Genomic DNA, 22151 nt, shown 5'->3' with positions numbered 1-22151 from the left:
CATAATCCATTTGGCCCACCCCACCCTAGATTCTCTTTACTACTATTCACCAATTGAAAAAAAAATTGAACTATTCTGACACTTCCTAGAGCTTAACACAAATCCTCACAAAACATAAATTATTAAACTACTTTTGTTGTTTCTTTAAATTCTCTCTGAAGGATGAAAAAAGCTCTTTTTTTCTCTTACAACTTCCTGAAGAAAATGATATTCATATCAGGCTAGACAGTATTTGTATATTCTAAGACATTCTATTAGGAAATTCCCAGTCTATTCACATACTCAAAACCACACATTTGCTTTTCTTTTCCTACCTTTATGACCATATTACATAGTAATGCAGTGGAGTAAGTTACCACTAATATCACCAAATAGACACTGTTGAAGTTACTAAAGAAACACAGAAGCAAATTATTCTTAGATCTCTGAAAATGAACCTTTTCTATCTGTACAGAGGACTCATTTGATAATGAGCGAGTGGTCATTTTGTGGTCTCTGAGGCCACACCAGGATGAGAAGTGTTCTGTCACAATATTTGGAAGTCATTTTTATTGAACTTATCATGAACCAAAGGTCTTCAAAATAGAGGCAATGTCTTTCATATGATGTTACCAAACATAATGTAATGATATGCCCATCATGAGCTAATGATTAAGGATGATAATCGTTCTGGTGAATAAAGGTATTACTTCTTTCTTTCCTCTCCTCATGCCATGCTAAAAGCATCAACTTATACTGGATGTCAAGAAAGCAGGGCACTCTCTCCACTCAGTAGTGAGTTAATGAATGTTTTAACAGAAAATAAACAGGACTGTGGCTAGGCCAGGGCAGAAGAGCAGCGCAACAGAGCTATCAGATAATGAATCTGCATGGGCTTTCATTTCTGTGGATGTCCCTCTCTCTTGTTGGAGGCATGCCATAGTTATATAGTAGAATATTACTCAAAACATCACCTGGGACCAGCAGCACCAGCTTCTGAGAAATGCAAATTCTCAAACCATATCCTCCAGCCTACTGACTCATAATCTCTGGGAGTCAGTACCAAGGGATGGGCATATTTGCTGCCTCTGATTTTCCCTAATGGCTAAGCATCATTGAAAGGGTATACATTTGACTGAAGCAGAGAATCTGGAAAAAGTCTATAGATATAGATTTTGTTTTCTTAGTTGGCTAGGTGGAGGAGGAGGGTCCAACATCAAAGCCTAAATAATAATGAGGATTGACTAACATAAGCATCATCATGGAGAAAAGACAGAGATCCTGGAAAAAAAAATACATATATGAGAAAATCAGAAAGAAGAAAGTTACTCAGTTATGGAAGCAGCATTAAACATGAAATGCATATTTGTGGGTGCATTTGAGATGATTGTAACAATTATAAAAGAATTCATTCCATGTGGTAAATCTTAGATCAACAGTGTACTTATCTTATTACATAGGCTCTTCAGGACGCCTTGAATATCAAGTGTTCATTTTCCGAGGACTGTTTGAGGAAGTCTCGAGTGGAATTCTGCCATGAGGAGATGAGAACAGAAATGGAAGTTCTGAAGCAGCAGGTGAGAAGCTGGAAGTGGCATGATCCTGTGGAGAGCATACTGCCTATTGTTCATGCTTCTTTGGGCATTTTTAGATGTCTTGCTGCTAGAAATATGTCAAAGGTTTTTGCATTTATTTTAAGTAGAATTATCTAATTTTCAAGCTTGATAGAAAGAATATAGATCAGCTAGTTCAGTCCTACCATTTAGAACATAGGGAGCTGAGTTTCAGACGGATTAAATGCTTACCCAACAACACACAATTAAAAGAGGGGCATGCCAATTAACGTTTGGGTGAGGTTCTATTAGCACTGGGGCTACAGAGTTTCACGTAGACATGGTTTTTGTTTTTGTTTTTGTTTTTGAGACGGAGTCTCCCATTGTCACCGATGCTGCAGTGCAGTGCTGCGACCTCGGCTCACTGCAACTTCCGCCTCCCGGGTTCAAGCGATTCTCCTGCCTCCGCCTCCCGACTAGCTGGGATTACAGGCGTGCGCTACCATGCCCAGCTAATTTTTTGTATTTTTAGTAGAGATGGGGTTTCACCATGTTGTCCAGGCTGGTCTCAAACTCCTGACCTCGTGATCCACCTGCCTCGGCCTTCCAAAGTGTTGGGATTACAGGCGTGAGCCACAGCACCCAGCCACATGGTTTATTTTAAGAACACTATCAATCCCAACTCTGGACCTTTTCAGAAGATGGTAGCAGCTGAGTGGTGATTCTGTAGTTGCTAGCCTCTAGGCCTTCGCACAATAAGAGCAGTTTTAAAGAAAATACTTTGTACTTATTATAATCACTGAAACCAGGTCTGCTCAGCTAGTCCCGTGTATGGATGGCACCACTTAGCAATTCATTGATGCGCAAGAGCATTCTCCTCTCCACTCACCTAACCTCACACACTATTGCCAAGTGGACAGCAAGAGTAAGGATGCACTCTCTACAACTTCTGCATGTATCTATTGGCAGCATAGGGCTGTGGAGATACTGCACTGGTTAAACTACTTGTGTCTAAATTTAATCAATCTGCTGAAATTCACTTAGCTGAGGGGCCCACCATGCATATCATGTCTCTTTTTATGTGAGAGGTTAAATTAATGTAGAGAAAAATCTGGAATGGTTCATGGCAATAATGATAAATGTAGGATCCATAAAGGAACCTCAGTCCCTGAGGCACACATTGTCAGTAACATATTAGCAATGGGAGACAGGGTGTCATAGAACAAAGGGCTGGAAAGCATTATTTTTCTGATGTCCCTGGGTATGATTTACTGACTGCTTTTGCCCTGAGCAAGTACTAATTACAAAGATTTTTGTTGCAATACATGGAAAAATTGGGCAATTGTGTCATTATTGTTGCTATTTACTTTATTGTTATTGCTTCATATGAAGTAGCCTGTGAATAGATCTAAAAATTTTATAGCATTTGATGGTGAAGTTGGATTTTCTCTTCTGTCAATTTTATTTGAATAATCTGCTTCATTACGTTCAGGGTAAAATACATAGCTGAAAAATAAACCGATGAAGAGAATAAGGGTAATATGCACAGTCTTAAAGCTCTGTCAAACTCTCAACCCCTAAAGTATTGTTGGCGCTAGCCAGGATTTCTTCAAAAACCAAAAGTACTGCTTATGTTCAAACACTTGACATCTTCGGAACTCGCATATAAGGTACACCACATGCAAGAGTCACTTTTACACATAAAGTTTATAATAATGGTTTGGTTCATATTTGTTACAGTGACAGGTATTCTTTCTTCATAATCCATGACCAAAATCCATCTCCGTAGTTTTGCAGTGCCTCTACTGCTGACTTTCTCCATAAATATTTTAACTGTGCACGTTTCTAATCAGGCACCCACAATCATTACATCACCAGGTGCCACATGAAACACTAAAGGGTTTAAATGCACAAAGAAACTGAGTTGGAATCTTGGCCCCTACCTGACTAAAGTGATGATGTCGCCAGTGTTTAATTCTAATCAGATGGGCTCCTCCCATTTAAAATGCCTCTGGTAATTGTTTACAGAGCATTAGTTTAACTGTCTCTGGAAATGAATGTCAGTTCTCAACCAAAAAAATCATCAAAATATCAGTGTGGCTGGATGTAGTTTCCCGTCAGTGCTTCTGGTGAATAAAGCCTTAAAAATGTAATATGTGTATCTGCATGTAGATCTATACAAAATTTTTAATTTCTTCCCTTGCATATTTTGTTCTATTGCTGTCGACTTAGAACAATAAAATTGATAAACCTTTAGTTAAAATTTGTTGGGCTGTTAGTGATGAAAGTGTAATGTGCATTAGTTTTAATAGATAAAAATCTAGCTACTAGGTTCCAATATAAGTAGTAATTTAAATCAGAGTCTTAGAGGAATGTTTTTACTTCATTCCCTAACTTTCATTTGTTTTCATAGCTTTATATACCAGTCTCCTAGCCCTCAGTCAACAGTAAGTCAGTTAAAAACAGTAACAATAATTAAACCTGTTTTTGTTTTTAGTCACTTTTCTCAAATATTTGGAGTGCCTCTCAAGAGGTGTTCCACTCAAACATTACTATTATTTATGATATACATCCAAAATAACTTATAAAGGGAAAATTTGTGAATACCTTTTAACAATCATGCTTTGCTTTTCCACATATGTAAGGGTTTCATTTCTCTTTTGCATTCAACTTATAATTTATGTCTGGAAACTTGGGCATGTCAGTATTTAGTGGCATCACTTAACAGCTATTGTCAGTAAACTGTCTTTTAGAAGTTCAAGCAGTATTCATACATAAAAGCCCTTGTGTTAGGGATGGATGACTTGCTCCAAAACAGTGACACTGAACACTAGTTGGGAGGGTTCTTTACAATAATGGAGTAGGCAGCAGTCATTTAAAATAAAGTCATTTAAATGGCTTGAGTGAAAAGGAAGCTAACAGTAACAGCAAGTTAATATTTCTTAGGTGCAAATATATGAAGAAGACTTCAAAAAGGAACGATCGGATCGAGAGAGACTTAATCAAGAGAAAGAGGAGCTACAGCAAATTAATGAAACTTCTCAATCCCAGTTGAACAGGCTGAATTCTCAGGTACAAGTCAAAACAAAATAATCTTTGCCAGCATGTATGTATTTTTTTTCATTTAAAAAAATTCAAGACTTTTGGATTTCTGTTAATTGACATTGAATTTTTTTGAAAGGTCAGCACCTGGGATGAAGTCATTCTTAAACAATCTTGTAAAGAGATGAAAATGACTGGAAATTTCTTTTAACTTAAGTGTATTAAGGAATTGCCCAAGAAATTGGATTCCAAAGTTTTTTTTTATAAAATACAGTCCTTTTGATCTTTTTCTCATAATATTTATCTTGGTAGAATGAGAGTTGAACTACCTAGTACTCAAATAAAGTGAAGTTGTTTTTAAAATTCTTGTCATTTTCTTTGAAGGGCTATGTTGGAATGCTCCTGTCTGCCAAAAACATACATATTTCTAAATGCCATTTATATGTGAGACTGAGGATTTTGTTCAGTGGTTCCCAGATGTAATGTAACTGGAGTACTTTCAAGGAAGCCAGATAATGGTCACCAGTTTATTAAAATAGAATATATTAAATGTAAGCATACTAAAATTAAGTGTAATTGAATATATTAAAGTAGACTCAGGAAGTTGCCACAATGGGTAAATAGTGATGTTAATGAAGGAAAATGTAGCTAATATAATTTTGCCTAAAAAATAAAACAAACTGCACCATTTTTATTTGTAAAATATTGCAATACTTTTAAATAAATAGAAAATTGTTATGGGAATGCTGTGGCAGCTCTTAGCTTCAAGATTCTTAGTCATAAAAAAATTTAAAACAGTTAGTCATCATTTTCTTCCAAATACAAAGTGGATTGTGAATTAATTTTAATTTTATCTCTGATTTTTTTAAGATTAACTTGAAATTCCTAATTTTACATGGAAAAATTGTTTTGCAGAACCATTTTCTCTGTAAGAAATTAGAAAAAAATAAAATAGTAGGAAAAAATCAAATAATTTTATGAAAGTAATTCAAGCAACCTAAAAAATAATTCACACAATAATAGGTAAGACAGTGTTCTGATTACTTTTGGTAAAAAAAGAGTATATATTATATATTCTCTCTTTTTTTTAAATTTTTTTAATGAGAATGTGTTTTGCTCTTGTTGCCCAGGCTGGAGTGCAATGGCATGATCTCGGCTCACCGCAACCTCCACCTCCCAGGTTCAAGCTATTCTCCTGCCTCAGTCTCCCAAGTAGCTGGGATTACAGGAATGCATCACCACGCCCAGCTAATTTTTTGTATTTTTATTCTTTTAATTTGTTTCTTACAGGCCCAGCTACCCTAATTTCTTTTAAGTTGTCTCTGCACAAACTGTTTTACTTGCTGCCAGTAAAACAGTTTTAGAACAAAAAATAATTTGTTTTTTAAAGCAATTTTAAAATTTGCTGCCAGTAAAACAACTTTAATTTTAAAACAATTTTAAATAAATTATTTATTTTTATATGATAAATTATATATCAATATATAATTATATATAATTAAATAATTTTCTTTATTCTACTATATTAAGAATGGTGATAGACTGGCAATGTCCTTGCCATTACAGAACTTTTAGTCTGGTCAGGAACGTATATCTATCTACTTAACGTTATATACTATAATCCACAAGTCCTTAACTGTGTCACCTGTAAAGTTGATTGATATCAACAAAATAAATGTATTTTCTAAATGCAGTATGGTATAATTGTGCCTAGAACCTAAAGGACAATCTTAATGATATCTAAAGTGATAGCTTAAAGCTATGAAATTTTTTATTTAAAATAATGAAAGCCCAATCATTTTTTTTAAGTCTCATTTACTCAGTAAGAGAATGATAGAATTCACAGAGATGTAATAGATGGTTTGATGATCTATGTTAAATGTATTAACAGCAGATTAAATGCTATGATATTTTAAAAAGAACTGACTTTACCTTAGTTGAATAACATATTATTTGTTGTCCAAGTGGACTTTTAGAGGAATATTTAGGTCAAATCATTCTGGCATTCTGAGTTGCTTTCTTACCAGAATGTATTCATTCTATCACTGAGGATGCGTTAAGCCAGTGAAAATAAGTAATGTGGTAAAGTGAAAGGTGCTTAGGGTACTCAGAAATAGGAGAATTTAGGGGAAAAAGACTTGGTGTTCCTGCCTGCTTTAATATTCCATTGGTGGTAACCTTGAGCAAGTTATTTAACTTTTCTATGCTTCCTTTTCTTCATCTGTACAATGACAAAGTTGAACTAGATGATCTCTAAAATGTTTCTTATTACTCTAAAATCTCTCTCTAAAAAATAAGTTACCTAACCTCTTTTAGTATACCTGCCTGTAAAATATAGATAATGAAACCTACCTTGTGACTTCACTAAGTTGTTCTCAATGTTAAGTGAAAAAAGCAAAAACAGACCAGGTGCGGTGGCTCATGCCTGTAATCCCAGCACTTTGGGAGGCCAAGGCGGGCAGATCACCTGAGATCAGGAGTTTGAGACCAGCCTGGCCAACATGGCGAAACCCCGTCTCTATTAAAAACACAAAAATTAGCTGGGCATGGTGGCACGCGCCTGTAATCACAGCTATTTAGGAGGCTGAGGCAGGAGAATCACTTGAACCCAGGAGGCAGAGGTTGCAGTGAGCCGAGATTGGGCCACTGCATTCCAGCCTGGGCAACAGAGTGGGATTCTGTTTCAAAAAGAAAAGAAAAAAACAAAAAACCCTTTAGAAAACATTCAGCTCAAGTCAAGTCATGGCTCAGAGGTATTTTATAAATTATTTTAGTCTATTAGAAGAGGGGGCATGTTTAATAGTTTCATTTAGTTTATAATTAGCATGCTACTTTCAGTTCCTTGTAATCTAATTTTGATGCTTTCTTTTTGCAAGGCATTCTGCTATATGCTGTGAGAAAACAAAAACTGGTTCTTGCTAGTAAATAACTCACAATATAGTAAAAGAGATGTGTGCAGTCTATCCTCATCATCACAAATTCTGCATACGTGAATTTCCCTACTCACTAAAATGCATTTGTCATCCCCAAATCAATACTTGTAGTGCTTTGTGATACATCCTTACATATGAGCAGAGCGGCAAAGTTGTTTCCTGACATATACACATTCCTAGTGTTCTTTTTGTGGTCTATTTAGTGCCATGTTTGCTACATTTTTGTGCTTTTTGTTGGTGATTTCATGGTTTAGAATGGCCCTCACATATATGCTGACATGCTCTCTAGTATTCCTAAGCATGAAGAATGTGATGTGCCTTATAGAGAAAATGTGTGTTAGAGAAGCTTCATTAAGGCATGTTATAGTACTCTTGACCATGACTTCAGAGTTAATCAACAATACATATTAAATAAGTTGTCTTTAATCAGAAACACACATGAAACAAAGTTATGTATTGATCCGTTGACACAAATGTTGTGACAAGAGGCTAGCAGAAACTTAACCCAACATTTCTCCTAGGAGCAGTGGTTCAATATTCACTAATTCAGTATCCGTAGTGACTTAATGGAATATGACCACCACAAGCAGCAAGAATTGCCTGTAAATAGTACACATTGGTCTAAAAAATCACACAATAAATGTACAACACTACATAAGAGGACAGAATAATTCTGATGAGTGGGACTTGGAAAGGTATCATTCAGAAGGGGCTATTTGACCATCCCTTATGGGAATGTGGGACATGGAGTGTAGGAATGACAATGATGTGAATGAACAGTCAAGAAAAAGCCAGCTTTCTCTAAGTGTGTCTTAAGTTAAGGGAACCCAGGGTAGGTGATTCATCTAGATGAGGCTGGGCCTTAAGTAGTGAGAAGCCATGGAATATAGCAGTGTGACTTTGAACAAGTTACTCAGAATCTTATGTCTTAGTGTTCTCATCTATAAAATTGAGATAATATTAAGTATCACCTAGAGGGATTGGGAGGATTCAGTGAGTTATTGCATGTAAAAAATTTAGATAAGTTTCTGACATGGATTAAGTGTATATATAACTTCTAAAATTTATTGTGGCAGCCTTTGAATGTCAGTTTGACAATTCCAGTGTCATTCAGTAAGCAATGGAAATTGTTTCTATATCTGTATGTAAACAGATCTACCTAAAACAGAATTGTAATGGCCTCAAAAAACTGGAATAGCAATTTAAAACTATCACATTTTTCAAACTTCAACTGGAAATTTTAAGAATCAATGCGTGTCTGCAGAAACCAACCTGCGGCTGTTTTTGTTGGTATTACTACTGTCAATGCCTGACACTTGAGTAGGTCAAGAGTGGCTTGGGAATTAATGATTTGAACTTGTCTTGATTAACAAATGCCTTTGTTTTGTCTTTAGATAAAAGCTTGTCAGATGGAGAAAGAAAAACTAGAAAAGCAATTAAAACAGGTATGGTGATCTAATTTTCACGCATACATTTATTCCCATGTACAGCATTTCTCATTGTCCCAATTAAAGACATATTCAAGCTCTGCTACAGGTGGCCTACAACAACCCATGCTTTTCATTACTGACTACACCATCAATGGATAGACAGTGCTTAGGCACCACCAAGGCCTTTGAACCCTAACACTCATAGAAAGCATATGCTTTATAGAGCATGTTACCAGCACATGTTACCAGCACAAGCATGATACCAGCACAAGCCTTAGTGCTCCTTAGACCCACAATCACCTGGAAATAGATTTCATTGGTATTTCATGCAGTTGCTCACACAATTAACAGAAAACTAAATCAAACACTGCCTCTTTTGAAAAAATAACATGCCTTCTTGAGCACTGAAGCATTTTATCCCATGGGTTCTCTAATAGCCTTAAATAATGAATATTATTTGTCTTAATTCCTAATTTCCTTTCTGGACTTTAGTTTTCCCTGGCTACAATTTAAGAAAACCTATTTTATGACTCAATGGATAGATTTTCTTCATTGAGGGCCCTCAATAAAGATAACTCAAAAACACAAAGTTAACTCTATATACTTTTCAAGTGTGTCTAATTTCTTCAAAATGGAGAAATGATTATAGTTTCAGCTTAGGTAAAACTTGACCTGTGAGCCTCATCTGTATCGGTCCTGAGTCTATTGATATGTTTACTATTTTGAGTTATAATTATGCCAGATTAAGTGGAACCTTAAAATTGAAACCAAACCTTTTGTATAAAGCAATGTCAGTGTGACTCCTCAGTCTTTCCCACTGGTAGTGAACCCACAGCTTTTTTCTCCTCAGATGTATTGCCCAACCTGTAACCGCAGCTTGGTTTTCCACCTGCAAGATCCATGGGTACCAACAGGCCCTGGAGCTGTGCAGAAGCAACGGGAGCACCCAGTAAGTAACAGTGCATTTGAAAAAGTGCTTAGTATACTGTTTTGGTAGAAATTATGTGCATCTCTGGAATTTCAGCACGTTATATTATCTACAGCAAGAGTCTCTGTTTTCTCTCAGCCTCTAACTTGCAAAGTTGGAGTGGTCAATGTATACTAGAATTATCTTTGGGACACTGAATCCACAGGACACATAGATATGAATAAATTAACTGAAAGGTATTAAATTGGGAATAATTCCTTGAACAACATATAACATTTTCAATTGGCATACTTCATTCTACCCAAAGGACATTTTATGTATAAAGTGTATTTATGTATAAAGGAAAGTGGATATGGCAAAACAAGAAAAATGAGATGCTTTTGTTCAGTTGTAAATTTATATTGAACTACTACGAATATTGCTACATATGTGCAAAATAGTTTTTGACATTTTCCAATTGAAAGGATTTTCTTAAAGGATCCAAGAAAAAGTGACCCACTTAAGTTGTTCTCCATTTCTGTGTCTTCCCAGACAAAATGAAATGCAGAGTTGAGCAATTATTTGTGAGGGGAATTGATTTGGACAGTCAACCTGAATTAGTGAGGCCCAAAGCACCCTTTTTTTCCTTCTCAATAGCAGTATTCCACCCACCCTCCTTTACTTTCTATTTTGCCTACATAGATAGAAATTTATCCAGGAAAAAAATATGCATTTTCTGCATTTTGGATTTACCCAGACAAATCCTGCCACCCTTTAGGTTTGATTGTGTTTCTCATGATGAAAAAATCTAAGATTTTTAACTGGGATTTTCCTACCAGAATGCTTACAGAGAGCATGATTCTCTTGGCTTCCTGAAAGTTCTCATACTTTTGTTCGAGTGTGACTCAAAACCCTTTCCCAAGGGAGGAGATAATGACTCTTTGGGTGGCTGAAGGAATGTGAGGACTTAATGAGCATCTCTTATTTGACCCTGGTATGACACAGCACACTGCTAAGAACTGAGTCTTTTCATGTTATTGCTGGTTGCTAGTTCTGTCTGCTCACCCTCCCCCATTTCCTTTTTTTCTTTACCTGTTTGCTTACTTTTTAGTCTTTACCAATAACATTAAATTTTTTTTTCAAGAATGTAGAAGTCAACTCAGATTGTGAGAAACATAAAAAGAAATTTACTGTAGGAGTGAATTAACCTATAGGAGTTGGCTTCTACAGGTTGGGGGATTGGAGAAATATTCATATGAAAGGTTAACTATAAAACCAATCAGTCATTCACATTTACCTAGGAGTACAAATTATTGTTTCAGTCAAATCTTTATTTATGGAAAGAAGGAAGGAATTCACCTACTATAGCTCATCAAACAGTCCCTGTCAATTAAAAAAGGCAAGGCAGTCCAGGTCACATAAAATTGTCACTAAATAAAGGCCTATATTTGAAAAAGGACTCCAAGCCATGTAGAATGGCCTACATTTTCTTTCTTTTTTTTTTTTTTCTTTTTTTTTGAGAAGGCATCTTGCTCTGTCGTCCAGGCTGTAGTGCGGTGGTGCGATCTCGGCTCACTGCAACCTCCACCTCCTGGGTTCAAGCAATTCTCCTGCCTCACCCTCCCAAGTAGCTGGGACTACAGGCACACACCACCACACCTGGCTAATTTTTGTAATTTTAGTGGAGATGGGGTTTCACCATACTGGCCAGGCTGGTCTCAAACTCCTGACCTCATGATCCGCCCACCTTGGCCTCCCAAAGTGCTGAGATTACAGGCGTGAGCCACTGCGCCCGGCCGGAATGGCCTACATTTTCAAGAAGCAGTCAGATGAAAAAAATGTCAGCATAACAGTAGAGTTTACAACCAAATCCTCAGTTAATTTAAAAATAATATTTCATGTTTCTTGTCTATATTGAAGGCTGAATTAAGTCACATGCTACAGTGTTGGTAACATTACAGGATATTTACCTTCTTTTGGCAACTCTCCTGGAATATAAAACTGAAGCTCATGTCACTTATCCTATGTGTTATTTGACACATCTAAAACTAAACGAGAAGATAAAAAACAGAGGTGATCTCATTTCCTCTTCCAGCTTTTTCATAAGCCAGAGGAGCCAAGGGCCTAGGTGTCTAGAGTAGAGGTACAGTGGGGTCAAACTGCACTAAAAGCAGCATTTCTCAGTGTCTTATTGAGTAATTGAACTTTCTGGGCTACTTTCAGTGGTCTGGCAGCCTTGTAAATGCTCTCTGTTGGCTCATGTTAGAAAAATTTTCCTCAAGTTATTTTTAGGAGATAATTGAATTACAGAACAAAAAAAAAATCTATATTCTTTGTGTCTTGTGGAGAAGTAGGAAGCAGGGGTGAGCATTCAGAGCAGAAAGACAGACCTGCTTTGTGGGCAGGTAAAGCTGAGATTGCTCCATTCCTAGAGGTTAAATACAGAGGTGCTGGCCTTGGAGATATCTTGATAATTCAGGCCTAAGGGTTTACTATTTATTCAACGCAATTTGTTTGACATTCAATATCTAGCTGTTCTTAACTGGTGTAAACCTAGGAGAAAATCCCAAGAGAAAAATCTTGTCTCTGTAGACTAAACTATATGAGCAATTTAGAGGATAGGTTCTGCTGGATCGGTTCTTCAGAACAGCAAAAAAGGAAAGATTTGCCCGGCTTCACCATCCTGAACTTCTATCAATGCCAAATCCCCATTTAATAGCTTAGATTTCTTCCTTAAACCATTAGAAAACTTGTATTAAACTTTTTGTTTTCCTGGCCTTCTCATTGCCTCTAGTGTGAGGGTCTCAAGAAGAGTATTTGTTGATGCTAAGTTGCTTTGTTTTATTGATGGGCTGTAGTAAGTTTTACAAGTGTTTATACTTCTGCAGATATTCAAAACACATCTGTTTCAAAAAAAGAAAGAAAACATGTCACAATCTCAAACTAGTAGAAATTCTGGCCAAACACAGAGTGGATTTAAGAGGGGGTAGGGAGAGATGATGGCAGTGATGGGGGGTAAGCAGGATGAGTGAGGTTGGCAATAGGTTTGGATAGAAATTACTTTTGTGTTGCCTGCTTAATAAAAGCCACATAGCCTAATTGTATTTTTGACATGCCACTATATTTGAAGTCCATATTGCTATAATAACGTTGTATTGTTCCACACAGCCAGACTATCTGTGGTATGCTCTTGACCAGCTTCCGCCAGATGTACAACACAAGGCAAATGGTAAGACCACAGCTGTATTGAGCATTCTTTCATGTTTACATCTTAATGGGATCTTTTTGGGATGTTTACTCAATATACATTCATTCGTACTTGGGGAGGACTTACTATAAAGTTGTGTTACATACATAACTTTAATTTGATGCACCTGGGGTTAAATTGAACTCCTTAAGACAAAGAAAATGTGTGAATGCAGAAATGCATGAACCTCAATTCTGGCTTCTGTTCCTTTTTCAGTCTCAGAGTCAGAATTCCATCTGGGGTTAGAAATGAAAACTGTAAGCAGAGCTGTATTATAACAACAACAAAGCTCTGCAATTGTACTACAAAGCACAGATGCACACCCACTATTCCATGTTGAGTTTGCTAGACAGATGTTTTAAATGTCACTGGCAGACAGACAGAGGAAACCAAAGGCTCAGAAGTGTGTTCCCTTATGACTAAATGTCAGACTCCAAGGCAGGGCTCTTAGTTTAGGCCAGGGTTGCCCGCAACGCCCACCTCAAAGTATGCTGGGAAAAACTAAAAGTCACTTATGAAGTACTCACAACTAAGAGTACTTTTTAAAATCTTATTTTTTATTGATTTAACATTTTCTGTTTTCTTTCTAGAATCTGCTATACTTTCTACTGCTTGTTTCTATGGTCTTGTGAGGCCACCCAGAAGCGGGCTGTATAAACTGAGCTATAATCAAAATCCAACTTCTATTCTCGTCAAGTATACATAATCAAAAGTTAGAAATGTCTGCTACATGTTTAAAGTCTCATATGACACATACCTGGGACTCTAACTTGTTAATCTCCAAAGATTTGAATCTATCTAAAAATGCCGAAGATGAGCTATATAGTCTAATTTCAGGCCATTCTTGAAATTTGATCTCGTTTGAAGTCAGAGCTGAGATCACAGAAATCTAGTTTTTAATACAAGGAGTCTGTTATGGAGTGTAAATAGGGAGTCAGGGATACCACATATAGTTTTGCAGGTTGTGAACTTTACAAGTCTGAGGGGCTCATCATGGTAGTCTATGTGAATGGAGCCTGCTGAAGTACAATACGCAATCTGGACAGCTGTACACAGCAGCAATGGGAGTGGCAAAGGCCATAGATTACAACAGCATCACAGAAAAGAAATATGAAATGTGAGAACTCCATAATAAAATGTCCAGGTATTTATCATAACACTACAGGACTCTCTTTTTTCTTTGCTTTCTACTACAAATATAGCCAGTGGTTTTAATGAAGTTCTTGAGTTCCAACAATAATGGAGTTCTTTTATTAGAAAGGCATACCATTAACCAGAACGAGTGTTGCATAATATATGCAATTTTAAAATCTACTATTGTATAATAGCAGAATTGCTACCCAATTATAATCTTCCATTTTATATTGCTCTGGAATGACTATTAAAGATATTTTCTTTCTGAATTGGAGTTTAATAACTAGAAAATAAAATTACTTAGTACAGAATTTAGTAATACCATAAGGTCATTTATATATCAACATTAGACTCTTGCTGGACAAATATTACACAAGCTAATGATTACATAAAATAGAAATGAATTGTGATGACATTCAGAAACTAAATAGAATACGCAATAATGAAATGTTGTAGTCAGTGTATGAGACTTACTAGTTTTTGTCTAGCTAGGAAAAATGCAGTGAGCTTTGTGATGTATAAACATACCATGTAACAGTGTCTACAGATGTAAAACTACAACAAAAAAATCTCCATGATGTACCAACCTAAGCTTTGTTTTTGTTTTGTTTTGTTTTGTTTTTCTGAGACAGTCTTACTCTGTCACCCAGGCTGGAGTAGTGCAGTGGTGTGATCATAGCTCACTGTACCCTTAAACTCCTGGGCTCAAGAAATCATCCCACCTCAGCCTCATGAACAGCTAGGGCTACAGGCATGAACCACCATGCCCAGCTAATTTTTATTTTTATATTTTGTTCAGATGGAGTCTTGCTCCACCTCCAGTCTGTTGCCAGGCTGGTCTCAAACTCCTGGCCTCAAGTGATCCTCCTGCCTCTGGCTCCCAAAGTGCTGAAATTTCAGGTGTGAGCCACTACACCCGGCCTGTTTTTAAAGCATTATTTCAATCTTCACAACAATGCTATAAAATAGGTTTTGTTTGCACTGTTTAACACATGAGGAAACTGAGGCTTAGAGAATTTAAGTAACACACCTAAATCACACAGTTAATAAAATTTAGCACGAGGATTAGATTATTTGATATACGGGATTCTAAAACATATGGTTTGAATTATATAGTACAGTGCCCCTCTTACTGTGCCCCTCTTACTGTACCCCTCTCACTTTATTAAAATTTTCTGAAATTATAGATACAAAAATGAGAAGGGGGCTCTAACATAGATAATAATATGACCAGCGTTGTTTAACCCTCAATAATCTCATCTTCGTATGAACTCACAGCATGCTACTCATTTGACATTTAGAATATCACAAGTAAAAGGCACAATACTATGTAAGATTAAGTGTGTAATAAATACGTTATGAGCTAACCTGTGCATGGACAGCCCTGGTGGAACCTGACCAGGTGTATGCTGTCATTTGAAACCTATCATTTTCCATACCAACACAGCTCTGCAACTAACTATGGCTGGCCAGCAGCAGGGAAGAAGGCTGATCGTGGTTAGGGCACCACCAAAAAATTCCTCACTCAAAAGTCTACCTGTTTGGGATTCCTATGCCTCCTTTACTAGCTTCCACAGTTGATGTATTTCATAGCTCAAGCCATGTCATAAAAATTGGCAGAACTCTGAAATCCCTCTTGTCACAAATGATGGATGTGTCATTATTTAATTTCAGTAGTGGTTCTTGCTGGTTTGGGGTTCATTTAATTAAAAAGGTCCTTTTAATCTGTTGGTGTAAGTGAATTGCTCAGAATTCTCATAAAATAATTTTGTGGTATTGACTATTAAGAAATCACTGGTTTAAGGCCAGGAGTGGTGACTCATGCCTATAATCCCAGCGGTTTGTGAGGCCAACGTGGGCAGATTGCTTGAGCCTAGGAGTTCAAGCCCAGCCTGGGCAACATGGTGAAACCCTGTCTCTACAAAAAAATACAAAAATTAACCAGGCATAGTGGCATGTGCCTGTAGTCCCAGCTACTTGGGAGACTAAAGTAGGAGGATCACATGAGCCCAGGAGGCCAAGGTTGCAATGAGGTGAGATCACGCCACTGCGCTCAAGCCTGGGTGACAGAGAATGACTCTATCTCAAAAAAAAAAAAAAACTTCATGCATTTTAAAAGGTATGGCAGATAATGAGTGATTAAATTTCAATGATACCACTAAACCCTCCTCTAACATTTCTGGGACCTGGAGCAAGAATAAGTGGAGAGCTACATCCTATATGTGTAAATCTCATGAATCAAGCATAGAAACTGTTTAAGTATAATCTATCCTCCTACCTTGATAAACATACATGGAAAACCAAAGTGCAATTTACAATGCTCAGATTCAAAACCAGTCTGTGACAGGACATGGTGGTACAGGGAGACCTAAACCCTGGCCTCCTGCCTGGGACCCTCCACCTTCTCTCCCCACCTTCCCATCATAAGGACTCTTGAGGGCAGACTTGAAGACAGCCCAGCTGGGAGATCCCACCCTTGTCCATACACCCCTCACCACTCTACACACAGCACTCTTTCGACAGCCTTCAGGCTGGGAAGAGGACCACATGAGTCTTGGAAGCAGGCCAAGAATCACCTGGGCAGGGACTTCGGGAGTGTGCATTTGGGTGCCAGGAGCTTGTTCTGGAGGAAAGGTCGCTCACACTCTGAGGAAGGGTGTGGCTGGAGGAGGGCCAGAGCAGAGTCCTCCATAATATGGGGACACCAGTGAAGGGCTTCCTGACTAGGGACTGAGGGTGGTAGGTGCTGAGTACCATGGCGCACAGCCTTCCAGTCAACTAATTTCCAGCTTTGCTCTCAGTTACTGTCTGTGGTTATTTCAGAATGCTTTGGAGACACATTGAAAATCAACCCTTCTTTCAAAAACTAAAGATTTTAAATGAAGGGTTTCGAATGTTTTCAAGTCATTTGAGACTTGGCTTTCTCTCTGTATAGCATTAAATAATGATGTTTTTAATACATTGAAGTCTACAGATATTAATGAGTTACAGCTTTTGTTTAGAAACGTGATTTTACAAAGAACATTTTCATCTTGTTTCACCTGTTATCAGAACGAGATGCAAAATGACTTCCATGTTTATAGAACAATTATGGCATAACAGAGTTAGTTTAACTTGGAATAACATGTTGTTTGTTTCTTCCTTTCTGAAATGTCAAAAAGCTATGGTTTCTGATTGCATTGCATGCCAGTCACTTCTGTACATTCCAAATTTTTCATAGGGTACAGAGTTATGCTTTGTCTAATGAGCCAGAGCTGGATTATTAATGTATCTAGAAAGGCATAAAATGTAGGGATGTGAAACTGTGTTGTGAAATTATTTCTTTACAATATAGAAGATCAAAGCCTAAATATTATGATTAGCTTTTACTAATGTCTAATACTAACCAATTAAATACTGACTGGATTTGTCTCCTAGCATTGCCATAACAAAATACCACAAGCTGGGTGGCTTAAAATAGAAAAACTTTTTTTTTTTTCATAGCTCTGGATGTTAGATATCCAAAAATCGAGATGTTGGCAGGGTCAAGCTCCTTCCAAATCCTCTGGGGAGGAGACTTCCTTGCCTCTTTCAGCATTTAGTAGCTCCAGGTATTTCTTAGCTAATGGCAGCATCACTGCAATCTCTGCCTCCGTCTTCACATCACCATCTTCCTTCTGTGTCCAAATTTTCCTCTTCTTACACATACACCAGTTACAGTGGATTAAGGCCCTCCTCCCACCTTCACTGTACATTTAGGGAAATTCTGCCTTCCCTTCAAGAAACTAAAGACCTATCTTTGTTTTTGTTCAGATTTCCATTCTGTCATGGATTATCTCATTGGCCACAGCCTCTCTCCATCTAAAATATCAGGCTATTGATCTTTAATTCTATACCTGTTTCACAAGAGCACTGTACAAATTGAGAAGGAGTTAATTTTAAAATATTTAAGATACTTAGGGAGAGGTATCATTAGTGGATTAAATGTTAACTTCATATTGGTTAGATCAATTAATTTATGCTTCTGAGTTCAAATTTATGTTCTCAACATATTAGATACCTTTTTAACATAGTGACCACAGTCCTCAGCAACATAATTTTTCAGCCTGGAAAAGTAACTTATTATCTTCCTATTTGCTTTTTCTGTTACCAAAATGTTAGTTTAGCACGTCTTTGGTATACCAAATGAGGACAACAAGTACAAAATATTCGGCATATGTTTAAGTTATCAGGGATATGGATAACACTTTGTTTCTTGGCATTTCTATGATTATTTTTTCCTGTTGCCATGAGTAAACTTATTTGACTTTGTCTTTCATGTAGTATTCATTATCAAATAGTACTCAATCAAAATATTCCAGATTTTTCATATTGGTCTTCATGATACACCAACAAGTCTTTCTATATGATATTTTCTATAGCTTTGGCAATAATGTACCCAGTACCGTATATTAAAAGATCATATTTGGCAAGTTTTCTTTCTCTGGGGTAAGTACTGAACCTAACCTAAGTCATATATGTGACTTACTTTCACACGCCCAAGCCAAAATGCCAGCAGGAGTGAGAATTACTATAGAACATTCCTCTTCAGGCATAATTAGAATGAGGCCACAACTGATTTCACAAAATGGTAAGCATATGTCAATGCTTAAAATAATAACCCTCCATTTCCCGCTTCTTGATTTCTCAGTGTAAACTTGTGGGGAGCTTATGAATATAACATAACTTTTTTTTTTTTTTTGCCATCCTGGAACTTTATGTCAGCCTTAAGCCGGAAGAAGAGAAATGAAATGTTAATTTTTAATCTAAAACATTTTCCTACTGTTTTCCATAGGTTTATCCTCAGTAAAGAAAGTCAATCAGTAGAAGTACACACTAACAGAGAGGGACAACAGGCAACGAGGGAGCGTGGCTGAGGACCCTCTTCTTTGTTTATACTGAGGCTTGTTTCTGCCACACAGACACATCATCTACCCTGTTATTTGTGCCTGGTCATGTTTTCCTTTGGCATGAACACAGGAAAAGGCTTCTGACAGCTGAAATCCTGATCAAATTGGAGGAGCCAGTTATTATACAACCAAATACAACTTTCAGTTTCCTTGAAATGAGACTTGGCAGATGGATGATGCATGACTCCCTGAAAATCTCTTCAGCATATTGCTGTTGGATGCACAAAAATGATTCTATGATTTAAGCAACTCAGTGTTTGCTGCAGGGATATTGTATGTTGATTTAAAGAGCATACATACGTGTGTGTGTGTGCGTGTGTGTGTGTGTGTGTTTCCTGGGGTAAAAATTTCTGCAGTTGTAAATTTTTAACATTGCTCCCATTCTTCTTCCACAGGGCCTTAGTTCTTTAGCTATTTGACTACATATTGTTGATCTCAGTGATCCTAAACGTAGAATTGAAGGGTGTATATACCTCGTTAAATTAAATAAGTGGTTCAATCTGAATAAAATGGTAAATTGGAAGCTATTCCTTAGACAGATCATTTCTTTAAGATGATGAGAAATTGTGGGCCTGCTTCACAAGACTTGATTATGAAAGATAAAGTCTTGCGCTGGGTGCGGTGGCTTATGCCTATAATCCCAGCAATTTGGGAGACTGAGGCAGGTGGAGTGCTTTGAGGCCAGGAGTTCTAGACCAGCCTGGCCAGCATGGTGAAACCCCATCTCTACTATAAATACAAAAATTAGCCAGGCTCATGGCACACACCTATAAACCCAGCTACTCAAGAGGCTTGAGGCGGGAGGATCACTTGAGCCCAGGGAGGCAGAGGTTGCGGTAAGTTGAGATTACCACTGCACTCCAGCCTGGGAAATAGAGTGAGCAAGCCTCAGTCCCCCCTACCCACCCACTCCACACCACCAAAAAAAAAGGAAGACAAAGTCCTGATGGGATGATGATGGCTATATGGCTATGCTGTGTCCATATATACTTACAGAAATATTTCAGACATATGGATTTATAGTTAAATCTGTGTTTTTCCTTCCTATGGATTTGATTAATTTTAATGAAAAACTTAATTCTGACTTCTCAACCCAATTAAAATGAAAATGGAATTTATTGAAATTTTATTGCAATTAAATCTTATAGTGACATGACAGATGTCTAAAGAGTAAGCAGATTCAGAAGTATTAAGTTTATCCATTTAAAAAGAATTCTGCTAGGACTAACTTGAGATCCCCTTCGTGATCCTCTCTCTATATATATACATACATATGTGTGTGTGTATATATATATATTTTTTTCTCACAAATATGATCTCAAATTATACATTTATATGTATATACATATATATATACATATAATAAGAAATGTGAGATCCTTGGATATCTATGCTTCTAGAAGTAAACCTACAGCAACTGCAAAGCTGAAAATGCAGTTGAAGAAAACAATCCAAGCATACTGATAAAATTATCCAGTTTCAGCTTCCAAAAATTATGCTACTTTATTACAGCTCAAATTATTATTATTCCAGTATCTGGATACACCTGAAGCTCTGTATAATGGGAAGATGAAAGAGCCTTAGGAAAATAAATATTTTCAGGTTCAGCCCTTTGCAACCCTGGAACATAATTCTTGAGAAAGAATTATTCTTGTCTTACATTAATTTTCTGAAGGTTGTTTCTGCTACTATTTATCAAAGAGACAAATCATTCTTGGATATTACTTCAGTATAAGTATAAGCGTAAGTATAAGTCAGCTGCTGACTTGTTAACTGTTGTTTTCTTGATTCACCTATACTGAAGTAATACCCAGGAATGGAAACATTTTGGGATTTCAGATTAGTGAAAAAGTCATTGTAATGTCAATTTCTTGTGGTGGATTTAATTTGCCAACTGAGGTATGCCCACTGGAATAAAAACCGAACGAACACCCAAGAAAGTACTCTTTGAGAGGCCAGGCCCAGGCCTATTTAGCAGCAGGAAAATGTGATTTAACTCTCCAGTCCAAAGTCATCCTCTTACTAATTAGCAAGTTGCCAAACATTGGCAAGATTGTGGAAATGCTAACGTAATGTGAGAAAATCCAATTTAAGTGAGACCTAATTTAATTTGAACTCCAGTGGGGGACTACAAATGTGGAAAAAGGACCCCTTGCTCAGGGCAACTGTCGTTCCCAAAAGATGGATTTCACAACCCTGTCCTGAGAGTGACCCAGCCTCTCCTGTGTCCCTCTACCCACACCATTTGTTTGGGGACTTTTCTGCTTCAACTCATTATAAGAGTTATACCCTGAGCTGTGACTCTTACTTCATTATTAATAATATACAACTTGTGGAAATTGTGTGAAGAATAGCTATGTCCCTTTGAAAGGAGAGGAAGTCACATAATCTGTTCTTAGGAAATGTAAAACTAAGCGTATTTTAGGTTGTTGGTAATCATGAAGATTTTGATCTTTGATTGAAGTTCTCACATGAAGAGAAAGATGTCTTTATATTGGTTGTGATATTGTTAGGTGAAAACCTTCCTTCAGGGTCTGGTTAGGACTGGGAGTTAGGCCAGCCTCTACTTCTCTTTGCTATGTTTTGTTTTGGGCTCCACTTTTCTTACCAGCAAAAAGAATATTTTGGACTATATTGCTAGTATTATTGAGCATGAACTAACTTGTAGATGATCTCCCTTAGTTTATTTACTGAGCTTTCTCACCCAGCAGGAGAGGTATAAATACTGCCTTGATGATTAATCAAGAACACAGAGAGATTCAGTCATTTCCCTAGGTTCTTATGGCAAGTAAATGGTAGAGCCAAGATTCAAAACTGTCTTGAACCTGGGAGCACCCAGTTTTTGGCGTGCTACAATTCTGCTTTGTAGATAACCTTGGCAAGCTCAACTTATTTTTATGATTATTTTGGGTTATCATCAAGTAGTACAGGAGCACACTTCTTAGGAGAAAATATTTTGATTAAAAATACTATAAATTGAATGGGAATTGTAAGTTGC

The 22151-nt window shown here is 37.1% G+C and overlaps 1 protein-coding gene across 3 annotated transcripts in view; it reads left to right on the top strand.

Moving 5' to 3' along the window:
* Positions 1-20271, top strand: part of TNIP3 (TNFAIP3 interacting protein 3) — a 33027-nt gene extending 12756 nt beyond the window's left edge. Inside the window, exons 6-11 of one of the 3 annotated variants that reach the window (XM_009240288.4) lie at positions 1440-1556; positions 4479-4604; positions 8902-8952; positions 9788-9886; positions 13013-13073; positions 19039-20271. In XM_009240288.4, coding sequence (XP_009238563.1) covers positions 1440-1556; positions 4479-4604; positions 8902-8952; positions 9788-9886; positions 13013-13073; positions 19039-19070 — 486 coding nt within the window. In that variant the 3' untranslated portion in view covers positions 19071-20271. Of the gene's footprint in view, positions 1-1439; positions 1557-4478; positions 4605-5704; positions 5755-8901; positions 8953-9787; positions 9887-13012; positions 13074-13681; positions 14249-19038 lie in introns of those variants that run through there. The other 2 variants (XM_054554420.2, XM_054554421.2) reach the window with 2 other exon arrangements.
* The last annotated feature ends 1880 nt before the right edge of the window (positions 20272-22151 follow it).

This window comes from Pongo abelii, chromosome 3, assembly GCF_028885655.2.
Source record: "Pongo abelii isolate AG06213 chromosome 3, NHGRI_mPonAbe1-v2.0_pri, whole genome shotgun sequence".
Taxonomy (NCBI): Eukaryota; Metazoa; Chordata; class Mammalia; order Primates; family Hominidae; genus Pongo; species Pongo abelii.
This window is presented reverse-complemented; position numbering and strand designations above follow the sequence as displayed.